At 28.3% G+C, this 27,656-nt stretch overlaps 3 protein-coding genes across 3 annotated transcripts; 2 read left to right on the forward strand and 1 right to left on the reverse strand.

Moving 5' to 3' along the window:
- Nucleotides 1-1,794: 1,794 nt before the first annotated feature.
- Nucleotides 1,795-2,781, forward strand: NIMIN-3 (NIM1-interacting 3). Its single transcript, XM_028061775.2, has one exon. The coding sequence runs from the start codon at nucleotides 2,196-2,198 to the stop codon at nucleotides 2,586-2,588; it is 393 nt and encodes a 130-aa protein (XP_027917576.1). The 5' UTR covers nucleotides 1,795-2,195; the 3' UTR covers nucleotides 2,589-2,781.
- A 5,257-nt stretch (nucleotides 2,782-8,038) lies between these two features.
- Nucleotides 8,039-12,000, reverse strand: LOC114194516 (GDSL-like Lipase/Acylhydrolase superfamily protein). Its single transcript, XM_028084838.2, has 5 exons — nucleotides 11,671-12,000; nucleotides 10,129-10,317; nucleotides 9,525-9,685; nucleotides 8,947-9,211; nucleotides 8,039-8,495 (listed from the first exon to the last, which is right to left on the reverse strand). Exons 1-5 carry the CDS (start codon nucleotides 11,906-11,908, stop codon nucleotides 8,263-8,265), a joined length of 1,086 nt encoding a protein of 361 aa, XP_027940639.1. The 5' UTR covers nucleotides 11,909-12,000; the 3' UTR covers nucleotides 8,039-8,262.
- A 10,190-nt stretch (nucleotides 12,001-22,190) lies between these two features.
- On the forward strand, nucleotides 22,191-25,065 carry UMAMIT25 (nodulin MtN21 /EamA-like transporter family protein). Its single transcript, XM_028065702.2, has 7 exons — nucleotides 22,191-22,480; nucleotides 23,446-23,508; nucleotides 23,604-23,720; nucleotides 23,804-24,053; nucleotides 24,140-24,298; nucleotides 24,384-24,535; nucleotides 24,619-25,065. The coding sequence occupies exons 1-7, from the start codon at nucleotides 22,305-22,307 to the stop codon at nucleotides 24,782-24,784; spliced, it is 1,083 nt and encodes a 360-aa protein (XP_027921503.1). The 5' UTR covers nucleotides 22,191-22,304; the 3' UTR covers nucleotides 24,785-25,065.
- Nucleotides 25,066-27,656: the final 2,591 nt, after the last annotated feature.

Consider the following 27,656-nt stretch of genomic DNA (forward strand, 5'->3'; position numbering starts at 1 on the left):
ATAGTAATAATGACTCATCACTTATTTACCTATTCTCTTCCACGGTGGTGAATGCTAATGTTTTGATCTCATTCATCACTTATTTATCTATTCATTCATACGGTGAACGTCAATGTGTGTCAATTTCATCATGATTTTATCTTTAAAAAGTGTCTCAGGAGGAAAAGGATATTTAAACTGTCTTATTCTCAACTTCTAATTAATGTGAGACTATCGGATGTAGTAAGAAGACAATTGAACAATAATTCCCACTTGAAAAAACTATTAATACAAGTTTCTATACAACATAATTATCATAACTCTCTTTCATAAATCACGCCTAAATTAACGAACGAAAAAGACAAGTAATGGTGCTTATTAAACATAAAACGTCACTTAGTCGAACTCCTAAGATGATACAAACAGAAGAAGAAATTAAGGTATGATGTGGGTAAACAGTATATATGATGGCATACAAATGTATTGATGAAAACAAATGCATTGGTCAAGACAAACATTCTTAAACCACAAGATGGTCTCAAATAAACTAACAGCCTTAACAAGATTTTTAGTAAACCAATTTTCACGTAACTAAATGTATGGATTCTAAATATGTAATTCAGGATACCATTTGTCTTATGTATATTGATCTTATCCCGAACATTAAAGGAGATTAAGGAGAAATTTACAATTTGGAATTGCGAGATTTTTGGCAAGGTTCAAGATTGAGTTAATTCTTCGATGCGAAGGAGATTCAGTCCTCCATTGATTATGGTACTGCCAGTGACGATCATATGAACCAGGAACAACAAGCCTTGAAAAATATAGAGTTGGCTTAATTAAATATGAGTTTTGTTAAGAGAGAACCCGTGTTTCTTGGCATGTTGAGGGTACAGTAACACTAAATATTTTCACAAGATTGGTAAGATTAAACAAGCCACCAAGAATATTTTTTTATGTTGTCAAATACTTTTCCTTTATATTTTTCTGTTGATGATGAAAACATTGATCATGTTGTCAATACTTTTATGTTGCTAAAGAATACATAAAGAATGACTTGGTTGCTGAGGCCATTCCTAATGAAGTCAATGATAATGCCAATGCAACACTGATCTTCCTACCATCTATGGCAGAGGTGAAGTGGGTTGCTTCTCTATGCAGCATTACTAACCCCACTTATAACTTTACTCATTATTGTTTATCGGACAAATCTTAGTTGTTAGTATTATGTTAGTTCAGTGAGGAAGTTGAATTACAATCTTTTTATTCTGCTTTTCAATCTCACTAAATTAATCTTATAACTCTCAGGAAAATAATTTTTTGAATATTAAATTTTGACAACTTTTTCTTATAATATGAGGTGTCATTTTTTAAATGACTTTTCATTTATTTGTTTTTTCATTTTTAATATTTCAAAACTACTTAAAAGATAACATTTCATGTTGTAAAAGAAAGTTGTTAAAATTTAGTAGTCAAAATATCATTATCTAAACTCTTAAGTGTTAACGACAGAGTTGAACCTATAACCTTTTCTGCTCTTCTTTTTTCACTTTAACCGTTAAGCCAACTTTATAACTTTTAGCCTTGTTAATCTTGTCCCTGAAGAACACGACGGAGAATTTTAAACCTATTTCATTAGCTAACTTCAAGTTTAAGATGATTAGAGGTTGGTTAGTCAATTTTGTGATAAGTAGTAATCATAAACAAAGTAGATAGCTATTTTACATGGATGAAAATAGATATCGGAGGGCATTAGTGTCAATCCAATAATGTGGGTAATAAATAAAATAACACGCTAGTATTGACCTCTCTTGTGAGTCAATTAACACGGTTTGAGTTCATTGAATTGATTGAGCAATTTCCATGGTTCTTCGGTTGACTAGAGCAAGTTCATGTCAGATCTCAACTTACAGTGAGGCCTATTAATTATTTTGGGTCCAATTCTTATTCATGCTCTTCTTCACTTTGCCTCTTTCTTCTGCTATTATTGTTCATCATCATCATCATCATCATCACCTTCCAATATATGACATGACGTTCTCAAACTTCTTTTTCCTTTTCTCTCGTGTTTCTTTTTCTCTTAATGCATCTCTGTACAGGGAACTAGCACCATAGTCTTCTCCGTATCAGTTCCTCTTGTTTTTTCTTTTCCTCTTTAACATCTAAAACAGCTCTTATTTCGCTTCAATTTGTTATACGTTGGTTAATTGAGGAGCATGGAGGGAGAAAGAAGGAAGAGGAAAATAGAAAATGAAGAAGAAAATGAGGAGCAGAAGATGGAAAGGTTCTTTGCCTTGATAAAGAGGACAAAAGATGTTCGCGATCGACTCTACAAGGAGAATAAGAAGATGGATGGAGAAAGGGAAAAGAGTATTTGGAACCCAAAGTTTGAAGTAGAAGACTTCATTGATTGTGGACAAATAATGCCTGAGAGTGGTAAAGCTTCAGGTTCTCATCATCATGATCTTGCAGGTCCTTCAAACAAAGAACTCAGAGACGAAAAGAAAGAAGATTTGCAAGATGCAACACAATTGGTGCCCACTGAGGAACAAAATGGTGAAGAGAAAGACAAAAGAAGTGAGCATTTAGACTTAAATCTTTCGTTATAAGATTATAATTATATGCATATATATCTGATGAACTGGTTATGGACTATTAACCAATGACTACGATATGCTGACAACCTTAAACACTGTATTTAACCCAGTTTTGGTGGCTACTTCATGATGATGATGATGATTTTAACCCTGTAGTTGTAACACACTGAATTGAAAAGAAAGAAGAAGCTACCATTTTTATTAATATGTTTTTTTTCAGAAGAGGTGAACATCAAAATTATCGTGCTTGGTAAATTGCGAACACAGATTTTCATCATCTGTTTGATCCGTTGTGCTGACACAACTGCGTATAATTAATTTGGGACCATGAATTCAATTTCTTCATCTGTCTAATCAGCCAAAGAAAGTTTTGTTCATGTTTGTTTATCTTTTCAAAAGTTGACTGCACATTAACTGTTATCTTTTTTTCTTTGTTCGATTCGTAAATATTTGTATTTTCATAAATAAGAAATAAGTCATAACGAACTTTATGGTAATTGTTAAAAAATAATAATGAAGATTTACATTGACTCGAGAAAAGAGAGAAATGGTATTTCATACTACTTAGATAAATAACTATGTCTTTCTTTTTATCAGCAAAATAAATAACTATGTGATATTGTTTTGAATTTTATATTTTCAAAAATCATTTTGTAAAATAATTAGGAAAACTCTAGTGGTATGTGTGGACATTTTAAAGGGTGGTGGTAGTTGATAGTTTAGTTTGTTGAGTATGTGAATAAGTTATAAATACATGCATACACATATAATTAATATTCACTTTCCGTTATGCCTTAGAATTAGATTCATTGTACACAAATATTGACAAACTTGTTGAATAACTAAATGTGTTAATTCACATCTTATTATATTGCATAGATCGAATCAAATTTCATCCTAGATATTTATTTACTTTTAAATAATCATCATCTGAACTCTAAAATAGTTACCATTTTACTGATTAAAAAAATTCAATGACCGTATTCGTGAATAAAATTTATAATATATATTGAGTTTAATTTTTTTAATAGATATATGCTAATAATAAGCCCAAATATTTTAATTACTTATTTGATATTTGATAGAGAGACGATATAAATATTATGGTATTGTATTTGTAGACACCCACTACTCATTATTAATAATTTTTATTAGTCATTTTTAAATTAAGTAATTAGAATAAAATTATTAATAAGACAAAATTTAATGATTAAAAAAAGTTACAATTTGATTTTTTCAATTTATATTTTTCAATTTAAGTTATGAAATTAAAGTTATTTGTAAAGAGATTAACATGTGGCCCTTATTATCCTCTTTTACCACTGTTTATAAATTTTCATAATTATCATTTGACGGAACACAAAATCTATATAATCAGGAAAAAAATTGCAAGTGATTCTACTATTCCCACGAATTAAAAGAAAAAAGAAAAAACAGTGCATCTAATTTTGTTTTCAAGATATTTGTTCTTATCTTCACTGAATCATTTGTTTTAGGTGTCAATCTAGTGGTGCTTCCAAATAGGTAGTTAATTACAAATAATTTAAAGTGATTGATTATTTTTTATCATCCCAAATAGTTTGGAATTTTTTTTTTAATAGTTATTATATTTTATAGATTATTTCTTAGAATAATTTGGAGTGTAATTTGGAGTATAAGAATTCTCCCTTTGGGAAATTGGAAAGGGAGGGAAGTAGAGATGGCAAATAAACCCGTGCCCGTGGGTATCACCCGAACCCGTCCCTGTTTTGACGGGGAATCCCCGCTTTGACTGGGTATGGGTATGGGTATGGGTAATACCCGAAATTTTCAACTGGGGATGGGGATGTGATATATATATACCCGCCCAAATACCCGTCCCCGCTTAAATTACTAAACTATTTATAATTTATTAAATAATCTAAAAAATATATATAAATAAATAATATATTTACACATAAAATATAATATAATATAATATAATATAATATAATATAGTATATATACATATAAATAAAATATACTTTTATATATATATATATATATTTACACGTATACATGTAATATAATATAATATAATATAATATAATATACATATAATATATATACATAATAATATAATATAATATATATAATATATACGTATAAAACAAATTAATCATTTAACTAGTGAGATCTTTTATAAACAAATTTATAACATTACAAATTTATAAAAATTTAAAAGAAATATATATATATATATATATATATATATATAAATAAAAGCATAAAATATCTACGTATATACATATAATATATATACATAATAATATAATATATATTATTATATTTATATTATTATATAATATAATATAATATATACTTAAAATAAATATATATCTATAAATATATATATATATATATATATATATATATATATAAACATAAGATATCCACACATATAATATATATACATAGTAATAATAATATAATATATAATATAATATAATATATATAAATAATTATATATATATAAACATAAGATATCCACACATATAATATATATATATACATAGTAATATAATATATAATATAATATAATATAATATAATATATATATATATATATATATATATATATATATATAACATATTTCTCATTCTCTTTGTTTTTTGTTATACACTTTGTTTACTCTCTCAATTGTCTGGTTTGTTTTTCAAGATTTAATTTTGAAGGTAATTTTTCTTCTTCTTATTACATAATTTTTACTCTCTGTACATGGTTATGTTCAAATAGGTGTTCCTCAATTTCATTCTATGAAATAATTTTTAGGTTACACATTTGATTATCTTTATTTATTTATTTATTTTCATGAAAATGTTTGACTCTTATTTTGTAGCTCTTCTTTTTGTTACTTTGGTTATACACTTTTTTACTCTCTTTTAATTGTTTGGTTTGTTCTTTAAGGTTTAAGCAGATCTTCAAGGTACTTTTCCTTTTATCATAATCTTAATTATACATTTTTTTTTTCCGTTATGTGATGTTCAAATGGATATTCTCAAATTTGGGTCACACATTTAATTATCTTTACTCCTTTATGATAATGAATCTGATGAAGAAGGTACATTATATTCTAGTAATTAAAATTTTCAATTTCAATTATTATATCATATCTAATTTTTCATTTTTTTTCTATGTGTAGGTGGATCGAATGCAAATGAAACCACTGATCATTTGTAAAATTAATAAATATTTTGGTTATTATAAAATTTTAGTAATGTGTAATTTTTTAGCTTTTATATAATTATTTGAATTTTATTTAGTTGTTATTTGATACTTTAATTTGAGATTTATACTATTATAATATTTTTCTTAATATTTGACATCATGAAAATCAAAAAGAGTATGTTATTTTAATATTGAATATTTTGATAGTATCATAATTCCGTTGGTGTGATTTTTAAATTTTTTTTATAAAAAATATTTAATTGATATATGGAACAATAAAAAAATGGGTATGAGTATGGGTATAAGAAAATACTCGTTACCCGGTGGGGATGAGGATGGGTCAAAAGTTGTATACCCGTTGGGTTTGGGGATGGGGATGGAGATGAATTTTTATTATGGGGATGGGGATGGGATCATGATACCCGTACCCGCCCCGCCCCGCCCCGTTGTCATCCCTAGAGGAAAGACTTCTAAAGTAGGTTATATCCTTGTATACTAATTATTGAATAAGTTATATTTAGCTTCAAATAGTTTCATAGTTGAATTGCTTAATTTTAAATACTATTAAACTTACTTCAGTGTAAGTTTTGTTTTATTTTTTGAATGGAGATGTATGATGTACTTATTCCACCTGATAATATTTTATAGACATTAAATTCCATCAGTCCAATAATTATACGAAGAGTTCGTGAGAAATAAATCAAATTTATACACATTTTACAATTTAAAAATTATTGGATATTTTATCAATCAGCTTTACTTTGACATATGATAAAGTTTTTATATATAATATAAGAAATGTTGATTAAAAAATTATACATACATAAATATTTTATATTTTATTTATATAAAATTTACACGGATGATAGACAAGATATTATATGATTTAACGGTACAAATCTTATACTTTATAAAAAGTTATGGAGGAGAATAAATGTAAAAAACTTAATTCAAAAGCAAGTTGATCCTTATGCTTTTCTTTTTTACTGTCAAGTTTTTCAAACTAAGCAGATCCTCTTTTTATGTGGTCAGTTGCTGTATGCTCTTTTTACTATTGATTTCATAAATTTAAATAAAAAGTATTATTCTGGGTAAAACAAAAACAGTAATACATTTGGAACAAGATATAAGAATGATGAATATTTAGGAAGTTCAATTTTCCCTTAATGCAATTCTTCTTATGTATGCTACAAAATGTCTTTCAAGAATTTATAGCCAATATAACGTTAAAAGTTAAAAAGTCACCAAAGTTACATTTTTTTAAATGTTAAAATCCGATTCTCATTTTATTATTCATAAATTATTATAATAACTCATCATTATTATCATTATTATATTTTTATTTTAATGTCTCTTCAACTGAGATTCCATAAAAACCTCTTTGAACGCAAGAGGTTCAAAAAGTGAACTTCATATTTTTAAACAAGATATTTCATAAAAGAAAAAAAAAGTTATATATTAAAATAGAACAAATATTTCGAAGTACATTCGCTCAATTTGTTGGCATTGATTTATTATTCATGATCGTGTCATAGCAAAAAATACAGTAATGTGTGTTGTCAATTGTTTGCATAATATAACAATATCCCATAACCTAGAACATAGTTCAAAAAACCAGAAAGTCCAACCAATTTATGATCTCCAAAACCCACTCAACTCTGAAACGGTTAAAACCCAATCAAATTGGTTCAAAACCATCAAAAGACAGTAAAACATTGTTGAGGAAAATTAATTTGTTCGATTTTTTTTTAAATGTTCTACGTTCTATTTTTTTATTTAATCTGAAATACGTTTAAGATGGATAAAACTCGTATTTAGAATTGCAAGTATACATTATTTTGTCAATTATCATTAATTTTATCAAAGAAAACATTTTATTTAATGAGCTACATTAAGTAAAATTATTATGCCTGAATTTTGCATCATTGTATTAATTATGTTATTTGGAGCTTGAGACTTTATGATTCTTCTAAATTAATTCTAAGTTATTTAACTCTGAGTGGTAACTACTCAGTACAAGGCTTGTAAATGGTTTTAGATAACATATCAGAAAGATCTTATTTTCAGAAAACTCTTACTCTGTTTTTTTCTTTTTTTGTTTTTCCATTCTCTTTTGAGTTCCTTTATCAGAGAACTTCTACAATATCTGTTTTCATAACAATTTAAAATAGTATAATTAAAAATATAAATTTAGTTATTTTCGACAACGATTATTTAAAGTCTAGTTTTTTTACACTGATTCAATTACATGTCCCATCTCTAATATAGGCCAAAAATGCATTAATGTGAGTCATCAATTGTTTAGATAATAAACATACATCCATAGTGTCAAATAAAAACCAAATTCTGATATCATAAGAACACAACCAAATTGCATGGCTCTAACTTTTTAGAGCTCCAGCACGTGCATTACTTCATGAAAGACTCTGTTCTTGGAAACTACATAGATTTGGTAAACCAACAACCCATGAACTAACCTTTGATTCATTGCTTTGCACACTCAGTGACGGCGAAAGAAATCAAAAGGTGTCCGCGGTGTGGAATAAGCCATGGAAAGTATCTTAGAAGCTATGAACGTATTTGCAGCTTCTGTATGATGAATTCCATCCCAGCTTACATATCGAGCCCCTTCGTCACAAACCTGATAACCAGGTTGACCACATGTTACCCTTACGTCAAAGTTGTAAGGAGGCCCTCCAAAGCCGCAACATACCATCAACGGATTTGAGAAACCTAATCAATTATGCATTTACAAACACCATCAAAATTATGATGATAATAATTAATGCAATAATTTGAACCATTACCAAGTTAAGCTAACTAAGGAGTACTAGCAATGCATCTTTTAAACACATTCTATAGTATTTATTAAAATTCTAAATAAAGATATGTAACTAACAAAAATGTGGTATTAAACAAAATTTCATCCAATCGTAAAGAGTGTCTTCAAAGGAGTGTGTAAAATAATATGTTGTTGGCATTTCACTATCCAAATATATGTACTTATCTGTGTCATTTATGTCCTCATAACATATGGAGCGAAATCCAGGAAAACTTGTTTCAGATTAGTAACAAAAGAGTGAATGGAGTGAAATCAAGGAAAACTTGATTCAAATTAGTAAGAAAAAAATGAGTCAAATAATTATAGATACTTCAAGGAGAAGAAAGTGTTTGCTTGGATTACCATATTTTGCGGCATTTGTAATGAGGTCATGCTTAATGCCATAAATATCAACATAGACTAAAGTAGAATCCTTCAGTTCAGATCTTAGTTTCTGACTCAAGTGAAACAGCGCTTCATTAAACAACCTTGCTGCAGAGTTATAGCTAGAAAGACATCCCAATGAGTCTAGATCCTTCTTCTGGGCCAGTGCAAGTATTTTAGGAAGACAGCCCAATGGCCCAGTATTGTGAACCCAAAACTTCCTGGCCCCTTCATTATGTAAATTCTGCATACAAAGAGGAAAACATCACACTCTTAGAAGGATCTATAAAAAAAACAACGAAGAACTAGTAATAAAAGGAAACTCAGCAGTTACGAACAAATTTCTTTGCCCTCTTACGTATAACCTACTGAGAAACAGAGAAAGCACTGAATAAAAAGGAAATAAATTAGAAGAGATAAATTATTTAGTCATAAAGGATAGGCTAGAACAATAGGATTAATTTTATGATACACTCATCCCCTTCTACCAACCTAAATCACTAGTACAAAACAAAGATAATAAGTTTACTAAACAATTATGAAGAACACTGAACTACCTTAACAGCATTCTCAATCTCAGTTATAACTGATGGGATCTTCTTAATCACTTGTGCATATGACAGATTTTTGGCAAATGAATCAGCAAGGTCGTTTTGCCCAATATCAATCAAGTAGAGTGCATTGCGGAAGCCTTCGTCACTGATGAAATTTCTTGCACCTGTGAAAGTTTGCAGCCCAATCAGTTCATTCTTAAAGACAAACTCAAATGTATGTTGATTATATTCTTTCCCCATTAATTGAGTACTACTTCTTTTTAAGAGCAGAAGCCAATTCATTTATAAAACAGGCAGGCAGACTAACAAAAGTAGTGTTAAAATCTGAACAGCGAAAGCATCAGAGCACAGGGAAAATCTGAACTCCAATGCATCAGACTCCATTATTTGAACGAGTATAATGAAAGAACTCAGAAAAGAATCAGAGTACTGAGAAAAATGACAGCTTAAAGCTTCACTAGTTGACTGTTTAGCATGCATGATATTCAGAGGAAAACAAATATAGCAGTCAAAATACTTAAAACAAAGGTCACAAAGACAGTTCAGACCATTTAATTTTTCAATTTTTTAAGTTAAGGAGATATAAGATATCGCAAAGGAAATCTACCTGCTGTAACAAGATCAAGAGAACGAGCTTTGAAACGCCGGAATTGCATGACCTGTATATTTAAGGAGAAAGGGACGTACTTAGGGAGAGTAGAGGACCCCACCACAGCAAAGTTTGCTCCATTTGTGAATGAGGTTCCGGACAAGGCGTCCAAGTATGGTACCAACAAACTTGCATTCAAACTTTGGCCTGCAAATGTTAGAAGGAAAGTATTTTTAGATTGGAAAATATTTTGGTACATGAAACTAGCATCCTAATTCCTAATCCCTCAGCTTTCATTAGGCAGTACCGTTTTTCAATTGCCACTGGCAGTAAAAATTACATAATTTGTGAAAAGAATAAATAACACATTTTAGAAGCATAAATAGATTTTACACTAATATTTAAAATTGCAAAGTGAAATTTGTAAAATTTTTATAATAATTATTTTTAAAATACAGAAAGATATTTTTTGTTGGTAAATAGTGTAAAAAAATTAAACTGAATATGTCTATTACTCATTAAAAATACTACTTCGTATAAATGTATAAATTGTACACAAAATATGTATCTTCCCTGTCCTTTCAGTTTATCTCACTATATTGATTAAAACATAACGACAAACAGTGTTGAAAATTGAAATATAGTTATTCAAAAATACACTAGAGTACTTGTAATATCGATAAAAATCTTGATTATGAATCACCAAAGATCAGGTTATAGATTTGAAAATGACTTACTTAGATGGTCATCAAAGAGAACCATCACTAAATTCTAGTCAGTCTTGTTCGATGCAAAGATTTTAAAGAGTGAGAATGTAATAATATAACGACCCGTACCTCTGAAATTTAAATAACGACTTTGTTATCTCTAATTTATCCAGTCAATTGTCATACTTTGATATTTGAAATTTAATTAAAAAAAAAATCCCAATACTGAGCCTGTTTATCAGTATTAAAAAGACGAATCAGGTAAAAGTAACATTTCGAAATTGAAAAAAGAAATGTCAGAAAGTAAGGACCGGGGATCTTCTCATGGTGAAGGTACACATGGGTTTTACATGACCCGTTTCAGATTGAAATGAAACCCGGGTGATACAAGAACATTTCTTTTTACAGCATTTAAATCTCAAATGATCTTCTATCTCTTTCATTTGGGAATGTAGGAATGATTCAAGAAATTTAAAGATGCAGACAGTTGGGCCCGTTATGGTTCGTATTGGACTCTATTGGAATCCAGAAGCCAGGCCCAATTACAAAACAATACATACAGAGTGTCGAACGAACGACGCCGTATTGACATCACATTCAGCCCCTTAGCTGGATATGGCTCCATCTCCACTATCCTTACATTAATTACACTGAACAATGAACAGAAGGAGGATGGTTTTATGATTGTTCATTACGATCTACAGCTCTTTTGGAGTATAATACAGTAGTAATTGGGTTTATTAAATTTTGAATCTGAAACATTTGGTGATTGAAATATGAATAATATGTATAACTATGGAAGTTGGTAAAAGAAAATGAAAATGCGAAGAAGGAGAGGGGAAAGTTGACTGACAGAGTAGGTCGATGACCAGGCGTCCATCGGACAAGCGACCGGTGGATCTTCGGAAGAAAGTGCGGCCATTGGGAAGATTGATAGGGAAACCGAGTCCGGAAGCGAGTCCACCCGTGTCTGAGTTGGAATCACCGAAGACAAACACCACCGGAGGCGTATCGCAGCCACCGAATGGAATCGCTATTGCTATTGCCATTGCAGTGAGAATGAGATGCGAGACTGCACCGCCACAACCCATGCTACTGTCACTGTGCTATGTTGTGTGGTGTCGGTGACCACTTCTTTCTTAACCACTTCTTCTACAGTTCTACTTCTACTCTTGTATTATACTCACACTATTTGCTTCTCTCTTCTCAAATCATTACACTACTTTACTGTGTACGGTTAAAAGGAGAGGCGGAATTAAGATACACTATTTACTAAAGGTTGTGGAAATGCGAGGGAAAAATACTCTCAACTGACCAAAAAAAATAATGGACGGATAAGATGATTTTAAGATATATTCAACATTTTATAATTAACTAATAAATTATAATTAAATAAAAACAGATCTAAATAGTCTGTAGTTTGTTATACCATGACGATGAATCACATGTGATGGAATAATACAGTAAACAATATACACGTATTTATTCATTATATTTTCACTTTAATTTATTTTTGTGTCCCTTGTATTAAATCTGTCCTGTAAGGTACATGGTGTTTTTTCCTTATTTATTATTAATTTCAACTCGATCAACCTAATTCTTTATCAAATTGTTTTTTTCATCACTTATTTGAAGTTTTGCATACATTCATATTTTATACCTTCGTAACAAAATAATTTATAAGCGATTGTCAAGTTCATTCTTAAAATTATATTTTTAACAAAAAGATAATCTCACAGACTTATTTACAGGAAGTATTTACTATGCCTGTAATTTATTTCACTGTGCTGTGAAGTAGTAATTATAAAATTTTTCTACTGTAAATCTTTTCTATTTAAAAGAATAAAAAGCTAGTTATTCATAAACGTCAAAACATATAATTTCGTTCATATTTTCATTTCAACTTCATCTTCCCTCTAATCAGAACTAAGAGTTTCAATATCTTTGAGATTCTCTTTGAACATATTTCTCTGAATAGTTTCTTTATTTACGTAAGTTAAAAATCTAACATCTCTTGTTCTTAGTTTGAGGTTTTAAATTTTTTTCTTTGATCATGATCATAGCTTCATTTTTCTATGTGATTTATTCGTTTTGGTTTCTCTAGGTTGATTTGAGATTTTGGTGTTCAAAATCATATTGGGGATTCGTTCTTTCAAGCTTGAGTTACACTAGAGGTAAGGAAAATTAGGTCTTCTGTTGAATTTTAGTGTGAATTGATCATCTTGGTAGTGAATGTGATGTTGTATGTTGAATTTGATGAAATTTATATTGAGTTACTTGTTATTTGATTGTACTTGGTCTTGATTTGTAGAAAAACTAAAATTTGTGTTTTGAGCAATTGGGTATTGCTCCGAATTTTCTAAACCATTTGTAATAAAAAAAACAACCTAAAGGAAATATAGTCAATTAGTCAACTGCTCAGGTTCAATTTTTTCTCAAATTGTTGTTCTAATACACTGTCGGTCGTCATTGTAGCGTTGTCGGACACCACTGTGACAGTAACCGCTAACTTGGTGTCATTGGACACCACTTCACATGTCAATGTTTGTATCGTGTCATCACCTGTTAGTGTCAGTGTCACCTACATGTGTTAGCACCATATGACAATGCTAGTGTATTGTATTTAATTCACTCCCTATATCTATCTTTTGTCTCAATTGAATCCCAAATTTTTAAAATCAACCAATGTTGTTTCTCACAAAAATCAAATTAATTTAGTAATTAAGCCTAATTATAACTTATATATTTGTGTTAAAACAATGTGTTAGAACTTATACACCAAAACATCCCACCTAAATATTGAAATTCATTTTTTTAAATTTAATTTAAAAAATACAAATTTTAAATTTTAATTTGAATTTTTTTATTAAAAATGTTTTTTGCCCATCTTATTTAATATGGCAATCAAGTTGACTATTGACTACAAAAAACAAATATTAAAAATATAAATATAAAGTTCTTATTGTAATCTTTAAAATTTAGTATTTAAAATAATTTAAAAATTATATTTTTCTTTGTTAACTTATTTATAAATTCAAGTCATCTAAAAAATGTTATTTTTCACATAAAATTTAAACTAAATTATTAATACAATTTACATTTTTTACTTAATTTTTATACTTAAATCAATTTTATAAAATAAATATCATTTTGCAATATTTTTTCATAAAATATAACAACTTTTGTAATTTATACAGTTTTGTTGATGAGTAATTTTAATTCAACCATATTTTGGACTCGAATAACATTGACTGATTATTATAAATAATGTAACTCAATTGAGTAGAAAAATAAATATAGAAATTAAATAAAAGACACTGACACGGTCACGTGTGCGCTGATACATGTATTGTCACATGTACTAGCGATTAGGGATGTCAACACACAGGTAGGATACGGGTAGTAGCTTCCTCGTATCCTACTCACTGAAAAATGTACGCCTCGTACTATATCCGTACGGGTATCCGTTATGCGGGTACCTGCATATTTTTTTAATATTCACGGATACCCGCATGTATTTTTTTATTATTTAACAACATATTTTAACCATAAATTCAAATAAAAATACAAGGCATAACATTTATAAATTTCAAACAAAGTGTAAATAATTCACTTAAAAAGTGTTGAACAACAATTTGCAAAGAAATGTAGATTTTTTAAAACCAATTGAAAAAAAATAACTCATTCAAAATCAATGTGTTAATATTTTAATCATGTTTTCTTAATTTTGTTTTAATTTAAAGTAGAGTATAGCGGATACGGATACCACGGGTATGGATACTATGATATTTGTACTCGTCCCGTTAACACAAAGGTATTAAAATACGCCTACCCGTTACCCACGGGTATCCATTTATAATATCAATTTTCAATGTGTTACGTATTTTATTCGCAAATATCAATGTGTACGAATTTTTTTGACATCCCTATTAGCATCATGTGACACAAATATTAACATGTGACATTAAGACACCACACTATATTCATATAAAAAAACTTCAAGAAAATGGAAAAAAGAATTATTAAGAATTAACACATGAAAATAGTGTTAACATAGTTTATATAAATATTAAAAAAATATACTAAATTGAAAATCGATTTAATATACAACACGACTTATTAAAAAAAAAAACTTAATTGAATAAAAACAACAAAAATTAAGATCAAGATAATAATTAAATGTAATTTATAACTATGAAAGAAAAATATAAATACATTTTATCTTAAATGAAATTGATTCCCCAAAACAGAATCCAATTTTTACCAAACACCAATCTTATATTATAGATAGTGCAGGAGAAATATAATTGTTTTAGGGTGCTAATAAATTTGAAGGCACTTAAAGTTAATTAATATGCATTAAATATTATAAAAGTACAAAATTAAATGTGTTATCAAATAAAATGAAATTTGACTTAATAACTATTAATGTAATTTTATTTAATTTAAAGGACAAAAATACACATAAATATTATATATATATTATATATGTGTTTTATATTTTATTTAATATTTATTAATAAAAATTAAAAAATAATAAAATAACTATATTTTAATAATGTTAAAAAATAAATATAATTAAAACATAAGAAAATTTAAATTAATATAAAAATTAAAAGAAGAGTTAAATATCTAAAAAAAATTATAAAAAAAACAATTTAAAGTTTTCACTTATAAAATCTTCAAGTGTCAACAAAATTTTCTTAGATTTTTAAAATTCTAAAATTATTTTTTATATCAAAAAATTATTATCTAAAAATTTAAAAAGATATTTTTATTTTTATAAAATCTTTTATATGTATTTATATTATTTTAATTAATATATTTAATAACGTTAGTTTTTAATATAAAATTAATAGAATTAATACACATTAAGTGGTGCTCTTACACAGTGTTCTGCCTCCTCTTTCTTTGGTTAAAAGAGTGTTGTACAGTGTTAATTTCCATTATAATTAACGTAACAGATTATGTGTGTTATAAATAGTGTCTGTCATCAAGAGCTACATTAATGAGCTGGACCAGATGGCAGTCTTTTTTTTTCGTTTCTGGAACCATGCACAAGTAATTAGTATTATTTTCACTTGCTCCCAGAAAAATGTTCTTTTGCAACATAAGTTGATATTGCATATGTTTGTTTTCATTGAAGTCAAAATTTTCACACATATGCAATTTTTTTTTACCAAAATAACATATAACGAAGGTTTTGTTTATCCAAATAACACGTTTTTACTGTGTTAATTCAGAATTCGATTTTCGAAAATCGAATTTTAGATATGTTTTTTTATGTTTATGTAAATAAAGCATGCTAATGTAAAATTATTTTCCGAATTTGATTTTGACATGGTAAAAAGAATTGACAATGTGCTATCTATATGTACAAAATTCCACTGAAGTCTCTACAAAGGTATAAGTTTATGTGAGAAGGCTTTCTGTTTGCAACTCTTGTGTTATTTTTTTGGATAATTTCTCCTAATTAATTACTAATTTATTATGAAATTGATTATAATTTATTTTCTAACATCATTAAATGTCGAGCGTGGACTGATTTTATTTAATTTGACCGTTTTTAAGTTAAATATATCTAAATCATCAAATATATTAACATCATTAACCGTTGAGTGTCATTGATTTTATATAGTTTGAGCGTTTTTAAGTTAAACTAAGTTAAACGCTTCCAAACAGTCAAAGATATTAACATGTTACATGAATTTGTTTGAGAATGATTTAAAATCCTTATGATTATTTTCACCACTTTTTCAGTTCTTCAATGTCACAGTTTTTAAGTAATGAACTTCTCTTTAATTGACCAATTATCTAGAATAATCAACTATTTATGAGTAGTAATTTTTTTTACAACATTTAATATAGTATTTTATTATTTAAGGCTAAAGTACATGAAACTGATTATTTGTCCAATCCTTTTGTTGAATGCAAGGTTATCATTATTGATTAATTATCAAGAATAATAAACTACTTATTACTAATTTTTATACATCATGTAATATAATATTTTATTATTTAAGGTTAGAGCACACATGGAACTGATATCTGTCTAATCATTTTGCATGCAGTAAGTACAAGGTTAGGTGTGCGTTTTAGTGTGCTTATTCTAATTTTTTAAGTAAAACTTATATCTTGGGTTGTGTTTCTTACACGATCTATCACAATTTCCAAGTAATTCACTGCTCATTAATTATTAATCAACTATGTAGAATAATCTACTAGTTATGAGCAATAATCTTTCTTACAATATTTAATATAATAATTTATTATTTAAGGCCAGACACATAGAACTAATTAATGTCCAAACCTTTTCCATGTAGTGAGTACAATGTTTTCTACGTGTGTTTTAGTGTTTTAGTCGTGTGTTTTAGGATCTTTAAGTAAAATGTTCTCTACGTGTGTTTTAGTTGTGGGTTTTAGTGTCCTTAATTAAATCTTTAAGTAAAAGTTATATTGGTTGTTTCTTATACTTTATCATAATTTCTAAGTACTGAACTTTTCAATAATTATTGATTAATTATCTAAAATAATTAAATACGTATGAGCCATTTTTCTTATTACAAAATTTAATATAATATTTTATTAGATTTATGAAGTTTTATTATATTTAATCAAGTTTTGAGTTTATAATAAATTTAAAAATTTAATTAATTTTTTTATTAAATTTGTATGATTTATCGAATCTCCAAATTTTGAAATATTTTACTTGAATTTCTGTTATTATATTTTTATTGTTAATTATATCGATGTATTAAAATATTTTAAAAAAATTAAAATATTAACATCAATGTATTTTAAAGATAATATTAAAAAATAATACCAAAAAATTAGTAAAAAATTTGAACTCATTTTGTTTACCACTTTAATGTACTCATATCTATATCTATATGTTACTTTCGAATAAAAACAAGTAGAATTTTTATTCAAATAATAATATGTAATATTATGTTAAGAAAATAAATAATATAATTGAAGTAACGTTGTTTGGTTCATATTAAAAAAAAAAGTGTATTGTCTTCTTTTTAGTGAGTGATATATAGACAGGTCCAAAACTAAATTCATCATAAAAATGGGGTTGTTTTGAAAAGGAGATAGGTAGAAGTATGATCCAATCCTCATCTAAAACAAACATGATATCTTTCAGTGGGGTTGAAGCAATGATAAGAAGAAGGACCAAAATAATATGCATGCAAGTTTAAATGTGAAAGTTTAGTTCAACAAGGTATGAATTTTGGAAGAGTCAAATTAATTGTGATGTACCGTGAGACTTCACAAATCCAACTTATTTTGGAAACATATGTTTGGAATATTATTTATTAGTTTTTACAATGCATGATACTCAATGTACACTATCACTAGGTTGATCCAAATTTTCTATAAATTTTCCTTGTTTTTCATGTTATTACGCTTTTCATCACAAATCAAATATGAAAAATATGAACTTATTATAGAAACGTTTATTTTAAATGACAAGTATATCATTTTGGTCTTATTTATTATTCCTCTTGGGTCTCATATTAATGTATCAGTTATAAATCAAATATCAGTTTATTATTAGAAACATTAATATCATTCTGATGTCATTCATTATTCTATGTAGTATTTTTTTTATAAGGTCAAGTGATTAATCAAAGCTAAAAATTGTTTTAGTACATAAATGATCTTGAATATTCATTAAAATTACATATAACATTAATGGATGGTTTACAATAGGTCTAACTCGGCTTATGACACTTCCATATACTAACTTCTACATATACAAAAAAAAATAATCATTTAAAAAAATTCATGGATGTTCTTCTAATTGTTCCCCAACACAACTCAATACATGTCACAGGTTTAATTACAAATATTTTTGTAACAAAAAATAAAATCAATAGAAAGAATAATTTATATGGATTCTTGGATAAAGGATCAAACATCATATTTAATTTGGGACTAAAAAACATCATATATATATATATATATGTGTGTGTGTGTGTGGGGGGTACAAAACTATATTCTATTTTTTATTCCAAATATTAACTATTTATATTTTACTTTTTTTAATTTTAATTTACTTCGATAACTTTGTATTTTTATGCAACAAAAAGAGAATCAGAGTTATTTACATTTTTTAATTAAATTAAAAAGTAATGTAATACATGTAATTGCAATTGCTACCGGTTAAGGTTTAGTCTGGATAACTTTTACATATATAAACATATAAAAATAAAAATAAAATAGGAAGACAAAATGTTTTTTATTCTCTTCTAAAAAAAGTATATTATTCATGGTGGACAAATAATCGATTCAATATATGATATATTTTATTTTGAGTATGATAAGATTTTTTTTTTCCATCTTATTATAATGACTATAATTTTGTTAATTTTATTTTAAATTTGTTGAAGGCTATAATACGATTAAACATCTATCTAATTTTTGGTATAATTATCACGTGTGGTGTGTTTGTTGAATGAAAATTAAGATTAATATTGAGTTAACATTGAATGAAGCACTAAGTATTTTAGATTTATAAAAGGGTTAAATATGTATTTGGTCCTTCAAATTTAAGTAAATTTTGGAATTAGTTTCTCTTCGAAATTCTATACCAATTTAATTATTTATCTTTAAAAATGCATGAATTTAGTCATTCTTACTAAATTTTGTTAAGTTTATTTGACGTATGATAATATTTGAGTTAACATTAAAGCGAAAATGTGTCAAACGGTGTAAACAATTCAAATACTATCATGAAATGCATTTGAAACGTCAGATAAACTTAACAAAATTTTGTTAAAATGACTAAATGCACGTATTTTTAAAGATGAAGGACTAAATTGATAAAATTTTTTGAAGATGGACTAATTCTAAATTTCACTGAAACTTGAGAAACCAAAAACATATTTAATCTTTTATAAAATAAAAAGAAAAGAGAAAAGAGCTTTCAAACTTATTTGTATATTAACATTAATTTTCTTTATAATAAATACAAATAACATTAATGCAATTTAAATAAAATTAATAATTTTACATTAAAATTGTAATTTTTTATTGTACTAAAAACAAATTATGTCAATAACTATGGTAGTAAATCAAATACTTACCCATTCAAGTAGTTGTTGAAGGTAGAGATGTCAAAATGGGTTACAATTCGGCTCATCACGGGTTTGAGCTGGGTTGGGTTGAGAAAAATTCAGTTTTTTTAAAAGTGGATTGAACTCAATCCGACTTATTAACCCATGGGTTCGACCCGGGTTGAAGGTGGGTTGACCTACTTAAGCTACTAACATTTTTTTTATAATTTTTTTTTTATTTTTTTACTACTCTTAATTATATACCACTAATTTCATATTTTTAAATGCTAGAATATTGCTCAATAATACTTTAATAGTTTGAATGTTTAATTAATATGATTGTCAAGTTATATACGTTGATACTTTAATCTTTAATTATAATCTTTGTGGTAAATTACTCAAACAACCGTCTTATAAACAAATTATTCTAAATTAGCATGAAATGAATGTGTAGTTTTATTATTTATATTTTGTTGAATAACATGACAGAAAATGTATAAGATTAGCCATGTTTTTTTGGATTATATGGATACTTTCTTAAAAACAGTTCATCATATATTGGTGGTGAGCATGATGAAGACATTAGTTATTGATCTTATTGTGATTGTCATCTCATGAGTTGCTTAAAAAAATATTTAAATATTTAAATACTTATAAATAAATAAATAAATATTTTTTTATGTGGGTTGGTGAAACAATCCACTTAATCCACCAACCCATGGTGAGTTGAGCCAGATTGCAAAATTTCTGTCTCACCGTAAAATGAGCCGGGTTGGGTTCACTTATTTTTAACTTAGCTAGTGATGAGTCAATCCGTGCGAGCAAGATTAGCTCACTTTGACATGTTAGTTGAAGGTTTAATTTGTGGAGGGTTAATTATTAATTCTTAATTTTTTCTACGAGTATAAAGATTCAAATGTAATATAATATTCATATTCACATTTACAAAATTCACTATTATCAGTTTAATGAAGTTCTGAGTTGTTTACACAAAATCTATTGTCTTCGTTTGAAATAAAACATAATTTTTTATTGGTTAAGATCAAACAAAAATTACTATATTATAAATAAAAAAGATATTAGCTCTAATTTTAAAAGAGATTTACATGCCCACACACAAGAACTTATATCGGTAACACTTTATTTTTTATTATCTCTTGTACTTTACTTATATGTGTTAATTTTGTTTCTCACTAATAATATTCTTTAGCTTTGGCTGCATTACTTTTCCTGAAAATAAAGTCCGACACTTGTTTGAGTTTTAAGAAGAACCACTTACGTGTGATTTAAGGCCAGGATTAATGCCGTAATAAATGAACATATGCCACATATTTGTTATGAATATATAAGCAACATTAAACTAAGTGTTACACTTAACACATTTATTAAATGCTTTTACTTAGAAATTAGTAATCATTAAGTACGTTTTGTCGCTTTAAATTGATAGGAGTAAATATTTTACGTCAGAAAACTTTCCACTCTTTTTCTTAATCAGCCTTCCAACGAAGACAACTTAATTAACATTCTCTTTTGTAACACTCTTTTCGCCACGTATTGGTGCGACGACAAAATGTATATGATGACTGAACTATATATATAGAAGAGTTTGCCATATGGATGGTTAAAGCAATGTCTACAAACATTTGTATTAAGATAGCATTATCAAAAACGTTTGTTCAAAATTAGAAACAAACTTCTCGTGAGGGTAAGTGAAGGTGAAGATAATGATGATTTAGGGTGGAGTAAAATCTACAAAAACCTTACATTTTGAAAATTTGCCAACTTCAGCTTCAAACCCATCCTTGCATTTGGCTATATGAATAAAAGAGACTTGCACAGTCTTAACTGTAAGCAGCAGAAATTTACTCCACTTACATTCCCCAAGGCCATCAGAAAGTAAATGTGATAATAAATTGTAACTAATTTGGCCTTGAAAATGGTGCCAGAAAGTGAAACTTCCCCCACTCACTCTATTTTATGCATATTTTGAAACGCTGCTTAATTCAAGGAAGAGAGAAGTATCAAGTTAGTGCATGCAATCTGGTGCCAACGTGGAACAAGGCTGGCATAGAGTGATGGGTCCCTTTTATTTATTGATTTTGTTGACATGCCAAAATGTGGAGCCAACGAGTTATTGTAAGTTACTTCACCAATCTGAATGCATTGAAAGCTACCAAACCTCGCAAAAAAGCCCAAACTACTGCAAGAAATATCTATGGAAACCGTTCTTTTATGTAAAAAGGTAATTAGTCCCATAGCAAAGTGTCACCGTTTCTTTGACTCTTACTTCACGCAACTTGCCCGAGTCTATTCCTCTATATATACACGTAACATCTCTAATGCATCTCATTCACAAACAAACACTGCTCTTTCATTGTAAAACACTCTCTTCAAACTTCAAAGGCAAAGAGTGAAAGAGAGAAACATGGCTAGCGGTCTCGTTCCCCTCATGTTAATGATTGTGGTGCAGCTGGTCTATGCCGTCATGAATATCACTTCAAAGCTCGCCATAGAATCTGGGATGAGCCCTCTTGTCCTTGTTGCGTATCGACAACTCTTTGCCACCGTCTCCATTGCTCCCTTTGCTTATTGGCTCGAATGGTACCTTATTAAATTATATATACACCCTTAACTCTATGGTTTTTGTTTCATTTCATATACACTATTTGCATGCATGAAAGGGTTTGAAGTACTAACATTTCTGACAGAGTCTCACCGTCGATCCCTAAGGTTTTGGTTGATGGTGCCGTTTATCTATCTATTCATGTGTCTGTGTATATCTTGTTGTATTAATCGGGTAGAGGCCACTCTGAAAAGAGAGGTGATAGTTGTTCTTATTAAGTAACGCCTTTTCCATTTATTACGCAAATTATAATCAAGAAAACAGTTTTCTTTAATCAAATTGATGAGTCTTCCTGATTATCTTGAACTCAATCAATCTCAAACTTTTTCAAAATGGTTAACGAAACTGGGAAATATACGGAAATTCATGAATGATGCTTCTTGCCTTACTGGGAAACTGAAGCGAAGAACATGCATGAAGAGGGGGAAGATATAACAAAAATATTATCAAAAAGACAACATCCATAGTCACTCAGTCGACGGAAAACTCCATGCTTGATTCAAGAACTGCTTTACTCTGTCTCCTAAACATTTTTGCAGAGTAATATAGATACCGAAAAAGGAAGATGCTAAATGGCATGCATGTAGGACGCGTTATCAGTCTCTCTGCATGTTACGTGCCAGCAACTTCAAACACGTTTCACGCAGTTTCTGAAACGAAAATGTTGCCTTAGAGACGTAGCAGTAACCCGTGACTTAAATATGGCATTCACTTTTTTTTTTTTTTGGCAAATACTAAAGAGATTCATTTATGTTTGTCTCGTACTTCTACGAGAAATCTCGATCGGTGGAAATTGTCAGGTTCTTCTGGCTGCTGACGTTAACCTTATTTACTGTTCCAATCTGGTCCCATCAGTAAAGGCATCTTGCATGCATAAATTTGCGTTCCTGTATTACGTTTTAATAAGGTAACTTCATTTTTTCTCCATCTCCTCTTTCATCAGGAAGACACTTCCCAGGTTGACAAAGGAGCTTATGTTTCGGATATTACTATCGTCCTTGACAGGGTAATGTATTTTATTTATCTATTTGATTAATTTATTCCAAAATATAACATTAACAGAGGTAAACATAACATTAATCACACTGAACTTGAATGCAGAGTCACAGGAAACCAGATTCTATATTTTGTGGGGCTAAAATTTTCAACTGCTACAATTGCATGTGCACTGTCGAATTTGCTGCCAGCTTTCACTTTTATCCTGGCAGTTATCTTCAGGTTGGTACCAAATACCTTTTATTCCCACAATAGTAACATGGCGACTATGTTTTAATCTTTGTTTTGTTTTGTTGTTTGGAAAGACAAGAGAATCTAGGAATCAAGCAGAGGTCTGGGCTAGCAAAGGTATTCGGGACAATATTGTGTGTGAGTGGAGCGCTGCTTTTGTCATTCTACCATGGAAAAACCATAGGTTTAGGGCAATCTAGTATTCACTGGAGATATGCAGAGAAAATGGAAGGAACTACCACTTCTGGCTCAGGCAACATGTTTGTAGGCCCTTTACTCTTAATTGGTAGCACTCTTGTTTGGGCGCTGTGGTTCGTAATTCAAGTAAGCACATCATATCCTAACTTAGTACAACTTACATAACTGAACCACTGTGTTATATCTTATACCTATTCATTTTCGTGTTTCAGACCGACATAAGCAAGAAGTTCCCAGCTCCTTACACAAGCACAGGCTTAATGTGTTTCTTGGCAAGCTTTCAGTGCATGTTCATTGCATTATGTTTCGACCACAGTGCCTCAGCTTGGTCACTGCACGATGCCATGAGACTTTCCGCTGCTCTTTATGCGGTACATGCACATGCTACCTTAAAAAAGAATTGATATACACTATGCATTGATTCATATACTAAGTATATGTTAATGTTGGTTGCAGGGAATAATGGCGACCGGGTTATCGTATTCCCTTATGTCATGGGCCATTGAGAGAAAAGGTCCTCTTTATGTATCCGTATTTACCCCTTTGCAGTTAGTCCTCACTGCCGTTTTAAGCTGGGCTTTGCTGCGAGAGAAATTATATGTTGGAACGTAAGAAAATCGCATGCATTATTGTTTTTCACCGATCAAAATAATAATAACTGGTTTTGGCTCACATTTGTTTTTTTGTTTAGTGCCATAGGGTCTCTGTTGATCGTTTTGGGGCTCTATGCTGTTCTCTGGGGGAAGAGTGAAGAGGTGAGCACGGAAGACGGTATGAAAGAAGCAATGAAGGATCCGAAGAATGACACCGAAATGCAATACTATGTGCCATCCAATGGTAATCGTGTCAGTACCTGAAGATGTGGAAAAGAGTGATGAAGCAGAGTGAGAAAGATGGCAGTGGCTATGACTTAGAGAAGTTTCAGTTATTTGCTTTTATTTTATTCTTGTTTTCCTAGTTCATTTGAAATCCCATGTGTGTGTGTAATCTTGTGTCACATTAGAGACTCATGCCCAATCCAACCCTTCTCTAGCTTGCAATTAAGAACCTTTTGCAGTTTAAGACTGTAACTTTTATTTATATAATCGGTTGTCTCTTTAGTACCAATCAGTAATACTAGATTATGATTTTACCCTAATCTACAGTCATGTCGCTTTCAAATTTTCAGTCGCATTAGTCTTTATAAGAATATAAAACTTGCAGAATTGGTATAATAGTGTATGTTAGAATTTAAATACATCTACTTTTATTAATATACGCGAAAGTAATTATGATAACACTTGAATTATGCTATATTTGTATTGTATCTTTATATATTGAATGTTATTGGCAAATTCCATTTTTCTTACAGGTTTCCGAAGGTAAAAGATAGGATGTAAAATTGAAGATCTCTTTCTTTTTGTTTTAATCCTCTGAATAAGGCAGTATCCAAAATTCATAAAACTACAAAACACAAACACATTAGCAAGTGCAACTTTTATTTCTTAATTTTACAAAATACAATATTTTGAAGATTTTAGTGACAAAATTCAAAATTAAGCAACATGACTTATTTGTAATTATTAAAAGTGTTTTTATCGTAAAAGAACACATATTTTTCGAGGTGGAAAAAGATAGATGCTTAACAAGTTGAGTGTAACTTTAAAAATTGGACACTAAAATTTCTTAAAGACTATGAGAGAAGATTGAGGAGGTATATGTATTGGCTTTTGTTTTGTTTTGAGTTAACTGGTGCACTTTTTTTTAAGTACTGATTGAAAGTTTTTATTGCTTTCATTTCAAATAAATATATCCTAATTAAAGTTTATGATTTTATGAAGTTTTATTTATTTATGTTGCATGGGTTACACGTGGTGATATTGGTCGCTCAACTTGGAGGAGGTTGGTATAGTCATTTCTTGCATTCTGTTAATTATGTTTTGTCAGTGATGGTCTTGTCTCTTCTATAATATTGTGTAATAAACTAGTTAATACATGTTTTACCCTATGTCATTTTAGTGTAAAATAAATAAATTTTAAAAAAATGAGAAAATAGTAAAATGATAATTTTAATTTATAAAAATAATTTAATTTTGAGAGATAAAAATAAGAATATGATTATTTTAATTTAAAATAACAAGTATTTAAGAGATAAAAATGGATTTGTGTATTGTTTTTTTTTTGAATAAATTTATCAAATTATAAAATAATTTTAATAATTATTTGAATTCACATAAGTATTTATTAAAAAAATAAAATTAGAAAAAATATTTTTATTATAGTAATTATTTGAATTTAAAAAAATATATATTATTAAAGAATAAAACTGAAAAATAATATAGACATAAAAAAATTAATCGACTTTATATAACAGAACAATATAGATTATATTTTATTAGCTCTGTATTTTTTTACTACCATTTTTCCTCAACAAAAGAAATAGAGAAGGCAGTACATGTTTGTAGTCCATGATAATTTTTTTCTTATCCAAAATTAAAGGCCCAAAAACTTTTTCGGATTATATTTGCTTTTTTTTTCTGTGTTTTTTCATGTTTTCTGTATTCTAAAAAAATGCCAATTTTGGATTTCGTTTGCATCATTTTTCCTCTTTTGCGGTCCTTTGTGTTTTCTTTTTTACTTTTTACAATGTTAATTTTGGATTTTACTTGCATCATTTTCCCTTTGTATTCTCTCATGTGTTTTGGACTTAAAAAATCATTATTTTAATATGTTATTAAATAATTATAGATGTTTCAAAATTCAAATTTTAAAATTTATTAAATGAATTTCGGGAACACTAAAACTGGAAAATAGGGTCCTGAAGGGCTTCTGAATATTTGGAACTATTAAAAAATTTAATATTCCAGAAATTATCATTGTCAGAAAGAAAAACAAAACAAAAATTAAGAGGTGACCTAATTTTATATTTTTTATGTGTAGGTAAGAATGTCAAAATAGACAATGGATCCGCCCGCGAGCATTAAGAAAAAATGTTTGTCGGGTCAGAGTTTCTAATGTCTGTTGTAGTTCGATCTGATTAATTAGTCAATTTGGCAGAATAAAATAAATTTATCAACTTTTATTTAAAATTATTTTAAGTTTAAAATTAAAAATAATTAAAAATAAGAATTTTTTTATATTGTGTAAAAAATTTATGTATGTTAAAAGATTTTATAGAGAAAAAATCGAAAAAAGTTAAAACAAAATTAAAAAAATTAAAAATTAAAAAAAAAGTGACGGACTAGTCTGTTGATCTATGATCCGTCTTGAAAATGAACTAATTATATTATTTAACCCATTTATTAGTGATGAAACAACCGAACCTAACCTATTTTTGATAAATCACATTCATACTAAATCAAAATGAATCGAATCTACATTTAGGATGTCTTCGCTACTCAATTTGTTATCACATCAACTTACCGGAGACAACTCCAAGAACATTAAAATCTAAATGCCTATGAAAGAAATTTAAATGGATGGAGCCACAGCATATTTTTGTTTTATAATAGTATTTGTAAGTGATTTATTATATCACTACTTAATATTTAATTATAATAATAAATTTTAAAGTATATAAAATTTTGATTACAATAATAACAATATTAGTAACAATAATTAGATAAAAATACATATATATTAATGTGAATTATTATTGAATATTCTTTAGAATGATTTGATATATAAAATATGTTGATTTTGGCTCATGTGGAGTAAGTTATTTTGATAAAATCATTAAATATTAATTGT

The sequence above is a fragment of the Vigna unguiculata genome, chromosome 1 (assembly GCF_037176805.1).
Source record: "Vigna unguiculata cultivar grain cowpea cultivar isolate G323 ecotype 2 chromosome 1, ASM3717680v1, whole genome shotgun sequence".
NCBI classification, from domain to species: Eukaryota; Viridiplantae; Streptophyta; class Magnoliopsida; order Fabales; family Fabaceae; genus Vigna; species Vigna unguiculata.

What these genes read in the sequence shown, in the direction of transcription:
- NIMIN-3 (XM_028061775.2), top strand. Translation starts at nt 2,196, where the DNA reads ATGGAGGGAGAAAGAAGGAAGAGGAAAATAGAAAATGAAGAAGAAAAT.
- LOC114194516 (XM_028084838.2), bottom strand. Translation starts at nt 11,908, where the DNA reads ATGGGTTGTGGCGGTGCAGTCTCGCATCTCATTCTCACTGCAATGGCA. An exon ending in CCTGGTCATCGACCTACTCT is followed by an intron (nt 10,318 to 11,670) that starts GTCAGTCAACTT and finishes TAACATTTGCAG; the next exon opens with GCCAAAGTTTGAATGCAAGT. An exon ending in TACAAATGCCGCAAAATATG is followed by an intron (nt 8,496 to 8,946) that starts GTAATCCAAGCA and finishes ATAATTGATTAG; the next exon opens with GTTTCTCAAATCCGTTGATG.
- UMAMIT25 (XM_028065702.2), top strand. Translation starts at nt 22,305, where the DNA reads ATGGCTAGCGGTCTCGTTCCCCTCATGTTAATGATTGTGGTGCAGCTG. An exon ending in TTTCCGCTGCTCTTTATGCG is followed by an intron (nt 24,299 to 24,383) that starts GTACATGCACAT and finishes TGTTGGTTGCAG; the next exon opens with GGAATAATGGCGACCGGGTT. An exon ending in GAGAAATTATATGTTGGAAC is followed by an intron (nt 24,536 to 24,618) that starts GTAAGAAAATCG and finishes TTTTTTGTTTAG; the next exon opens with TGCCATAGGGTCTCTGTTGA.